The sequence below is a fragment of the Palaemon carinicauda genome, chromosome 17, assembly GCF_036898095.1.
Source record: "Palaemon carinicauda isolate YSFRI2023 chromosome 17, ASM3689809v2, whole genome shotgun sequence".
In the NCBI taxonomy this organism is placed as follows: Eukaryota; Metazoa; Arthropoda; class Malacostraca; order Decapoda; family Palaemonidae; genus Palaemon; species Palaemon carinicauda.
The window spans coordinates 118,274,976-118,280,086 of NC_090741.1; the positions used below are offsets into that span (position 1 = coordinate 118,274,976).

Genomic DNA, 5,111 nt, shown 5'->3' on the forward strand with positions numbered 1-5,111 from the left:
TGGATACACTGCAGAAGCACTTTCGCAGCCTTAGAAATGAAGCCTTACAGCGAAGGGAATTGTTATCCTGCAAACAGGCTGGTGGGGAATCTATTGCAGACGGTTACACACGCCTAAAGGATCTCGCTGATGAAGTGGACTTATGCACTGGCAACACCACCTCTTGCACTGAACGGCAATTGCAGATGGTAATTGTGATAGGTGTAGGAGATGAAGAGTTAATAAAACGCCTCATCCCCCTCCAACCCTCATCTACCCTCGCAGAGTTTGTGATATGCTGCTGCTCCTATGAATCTACACGTGCAACTGGATCAGCCATTGCATCTTCCTTTAGCTAAGTCAACGCAGTATCTACATACAAGATTAATCAGCGTCTACATAAGAGGACTTCTCATCGATCTCCTGACCAACGTTCTCACCAGTCTCATAACAGTGACCCATGTCAATATTGCTCTCGCAAACACGATTCTGGACAATACCCAGCCACTGGTGCATCGTGCAATAACTATGGATGTTACGGTCATTGGTCCCGCACCCAGAAATGCCCTGCTATGGAAGCTCAGTGCAATACCTGCAAGAAACAGGGACATTTTGAGAAGCCAAGAAAAGTCAGACTGGGTATACAGTTTCACCTTCCACTACTAAGTCAAATACCAGCTGCGCTTTCGTAGGGTATAACACAGGTAGCAAGTCCCCCACACCAGTCACTGTGTCTCTGTCATTTGGCAATATATCATCACATCTCCAGCTAATCACCGATACAGGAGCAGACATCACAGTCATTGGCCACATACATTTGGATGCACTCAGTATACCTCGGAAAAGCCTTGAACCTCCACCCATAACAGACATCGTGACAGAATTGGATCCCCCATGACACCAGATGTAGGATACTACAAGGCAACACTTCGTCTTTTCAATAGGTCTTGCTCAGCAATCATACATATTCATGAGGATATCCAGACTCCCCTCCCCTCTCGTGAACATTGCCGATCCTTGCCATAGTGTCACCGGACTTCCCGAAGCCCATCCTCAACTGATGCACTCAGTTTCCTGCCTCTACCATGACGTCAGCTGCAGCTATTAAGGACTATTTTTTTTCAGCACTTCAGCGACGTCCTCATATCCAAGAAGGATCTACAAAGCCAGCAACTAAAGAAAATGGCATGCCCTCCTATGAGGATTCACTTGAAACCTGGCGCTACACCCTTCGCTGTACATATGCCCAGACCCATTTTGTTTGCTCTAAGAGATGAAGTGAAAATAGAACTTGACTCCTTGGTGTAACAAGGAATCATCAAACCAGCAGGCGACGAACCCTCTGAATGGGGCTATCCCATGGTCTTGGTACCCAAGGGCAAATATGTGTGCATCACTGTGGATCACACCCATCTAAATTTTCAGGTAGCCCCTCCTACGCACCAATCACCAACGCCCCATGATGCCGTTCGCAACATCTCTCCTACTGCGAAGTACTTCACCACAGCGGATGCTCTGCATGGCAATTGGTAAATGGAGTTGGCAGAAGAGGACCGCCATCTGACTATATTTATGACTCTGAACGGAAGATTCCAGCACTGTCGCGGCCCAATGAGATTTCCAGAAACATGTGATGCTTACTGCCTCCGTGGAGGTATGGCACTACAAGGTGTTCCCAACTGTGTGAAGGTTGTAGATGACATCCCCCTTTCCGACAAGGATCTCTCTTCCCACCTACAACACATGCACAAGATGCTGACCAGATGGCGTCAATATGGTATTACCCTCAACAAGGACGATTTCATTATATCCGGCCCTAAAGTTAACTTTTGCGGTTATGTCTTATCATCGGATGGTATTGCAGCAGACCCTGACCAGGTACAGCTATACATGACTTTCCTACACCATCCAATGCCACAGATTTCAGGTCGTTTATGGGTCTTGTCAATCAACTTGCCGACTTCACTCCAGATATCGCAGCAGCAGCATAGCCCCTACACCCTCTTATAAGCCCCAAACGCTCATTCATCTGGATGCTTGACCATGAGCGAGCATTTAAGAAAGTCAAGACAGCTCTAACTTCACTGCCTGTCCTAGCATCCTTCAATTCTGCCTCGCCTGTAGTTCTACAAACAGATGTCTCACTCCTATATGGTCTCGTCTCTGCCCTAATTCAAGAAAACAGCCGAGATCAGATGTGTCTCGTCCAGTTTGGCTTTCTTTTCCTTACGGATACAGAGACTCGTTACGCCTTCATAGAGCTGGAGCTACTTGCAGTCGCTTTGGCCATAGCTAAGTGATGCGAATACTTATTAGACTTCAGCATTTCACCTCAATGACTAATCATTGTCCCTTGATACCGATTCTCAATCACTATTCTTTGGACGCTATTGAGAATCCACGCCTTCAACGCCTCTAGATAAAAAGTGGCCCCCTAAATCTTCACTGCAGTATGTCGTGCAGGAAAACAACTTTGCATACCAGACGCTCTGTCGCGCTCCCCAACCAGTAGCTCCACACCTGAAGATGAAGAAGAATGCATTACTCGGGCTGCATATGTCAGGCATATCGTTCCCACTTTTACTGATGACTAGGAAACACAACCCATCATCGAAGAGGATAAGTCTCTACAGGAAATCTGCATGGCCGCATCTTAGGATCAAGATTACAGTCGTCTTGTTCACTACGTTTCGAATAGCTTTCTCACCTACCGCTACGATCTCCATGCATCTGCCCTCCCATATTGGAAGCTGCAGGACAACCTTTACGCGGAAGGAGAGTTGGTATTGTATGGATCCCGGATTGTCATCCCTGCAGCCCTTCGTCGACGCACCTTGGATTGACTTTATGACAGCCACCGAGGGACTGAAGTTACTCGATGTCATGAAATGCAGAAAGTATTCTAGCCAGGCATCAATGCATATATCAAGATCAAAGTAGAAAGCTGTGAGGCCTGCCAACAGCTTCATTCTAGTCAGCAACAGGAACTTTACATGTGTATCGACTACCCATCCCATACCTTTGAAAGTGTGTCCGCGGGCTTCTTCCACGTAGCAGGAAAATCCTTCCTTGTTATTGCTGATGGTCTTTCAGGTTAGCCTATGGTTGTTCCCTGTGGACGTGACACAACTGCAGCCAGAGTTACAAAAATTTTCTGTGTTTTCTTCTGCGAGGTTAGTATTCCACTCCACTTACGAACTGATGGAGGACCACCATTTTCTAGCCATAACTTCAAGGAATTCGCCGACCGCTGGGGAGTTTATCACATCATCCCTTCTCCACATTACCCTCAGTCTAATGGACAGGCAGAAACTGCCTTGAAAGCTGTTAAACACCTTATCCTCAAGACTGCCCCATGCGGGAACATAGATTGTGAATCCTTTAATAGAGGACTCATGGAGCTTCGGAATACACCGAACCCTCTGGACGCTCCCCTGGGCAGATTCTCTATGGCCATCCTCTCTGCACTTGTGTTCCAGCCCACCCCAGATCATTCAAAGAGAAGGGGCAACCTAAGACCAAAGATTACGACCGTCAGACTGCTGCCCAAACCAACCAGGCCGTGACCGTTTACAATTCTCATGCCTGTTCTCTACCCAAGCTCACCATCGGCCAACGAGTTAGGATACAGTACTCAACAACTCTTCGATGGGACAAGGTTGGTATCGTGATGGGACGCGGCATGTCAAGAAACTATGAAGTACGCCTTCCAGGTGGTTGTGAATGGTTTATCAACCAAAGACATTTACGCCCAGGGGCTATTATAGGTGATGACATTTCTCCCCAAGATCCTGTGTCCCCTTGCTCTGGCCATGAAAGAGAGCCTTCATCTGAACCCTCCAATGTCCCTCATCATTCACCTTGACTAGCTCAGAGAAGTTAATGTTCCACTCGAGACACTGCTTCGAGTTTAAAGTGGGAGGGAGGTGTATAGATATCTAATGTTATGCTGTATATTATTTACATTATGTACAGTTTATGAAGATTAATCTACATTTGCTCTATCATTATTTTGTAGAAGAATGATATTTGTTTCCATTTATCTTTTTCCATTACACGTACTGTAAAACCACTCTTTCTTTATGCATCGTGGTCACAATGTAATTATATGTGTCAACACTGATTTTCTTTCCGCCATATGTATATAGTAGTCAGTCGTTGTTCAGTGGTCATTGTAGTGACAAGCATGGACCTGCTTCACGCTGCTGTCATATTTATGTCCGTATATCTTCATTATATAAGATTTTAAAGAACCTACTAGTTTAATTTGTCACCACTCATTCCAAGTATTGCATGAATGTATGTGGCAGTATCACACACAATGGTTACTTCATTTTCCGCCCATTTCATATTAGCAGTAAATCCCTCGTAACCAAGGGCTTTCCAACTCCTGAGTTTTTTAATATCTGAATTCATTCATAGTCACACCAAAGTCTTCGTCAACATCAGGTATATCAGTCAAACTATTCCCCTTTATATCTGCTGTTCATGACCTTACTAAAGTGTTCCATCCAACGTTTCCTTTCTTCATCTCCTGTTCTATTAAAAGATCTATAGATCTTTTTGATTGGTATATGATTCTTCTTCTTTGCCCGTAGAGATTTCATTATTTATTCTATGAGCGATACTTACACCATAGCCACTCCCTGAATTAATATCTTTTGCAGCCTCATCTTCTTTCCTGTCTAAATATTTTCTTCAGTCATTCCTAGTTTTTCTTTTAACTTTACTATCAATACTTGAATATTTAGTAAGCATTATCTTGTAGTTTCTATTAATTACCTTTACATTTTCAACATTCAGTTTCTGTCTTTATCTTCTTTTTAAAGTATCCCACGAATAGTTTGATATCCCTCGCTTTTTCGGCGTAACTGCATGTACCAAAACTTCAGTACTAACTGACTGATATACTCGTATGTTATTAATTTCCCACCATTCTTCATTAATTGTCTTTTCTTCATTTTTTTTAAGATTCCAATACCTCAAACGATTCCTACATTCATTCCAAAATGTTTCACTGTGCTCATCTTATAGAAACTTAGTTGTAACAAGGCTAGGTATTCAATCTTTATTTCAGTTATGTGCTTTAAGTTTTAAATTCAGTGTGGCAATGATAAGCCGGTATCACTAAC

General features: G+C 43.9%; 1 protein-coding gene across 1 annotated transcript; it reads left to right on the forward strand.

Moving 5' to 3' along the window:
* Positions 1-3,080: 3,080 nt before the first annotated feature.
* LOC137656561 (uncharacterized) lies at positions 3,081-3,844 on the forward strand. The gene is made up of 2 exons (XM_068390734.1): positions 3,081-3,351; positions 3,459-3,844. The coding sequence occupies exons 1-2, from the start codon at positions 3,081-3,083 to the stop codon at positions 3,842-3,844; spliced, it is 657 nt and encodes a 218-aa protein (XP_068246835.1).
* Positions 3,845-5,111: the final 1,267 nt, after the last annotated feature.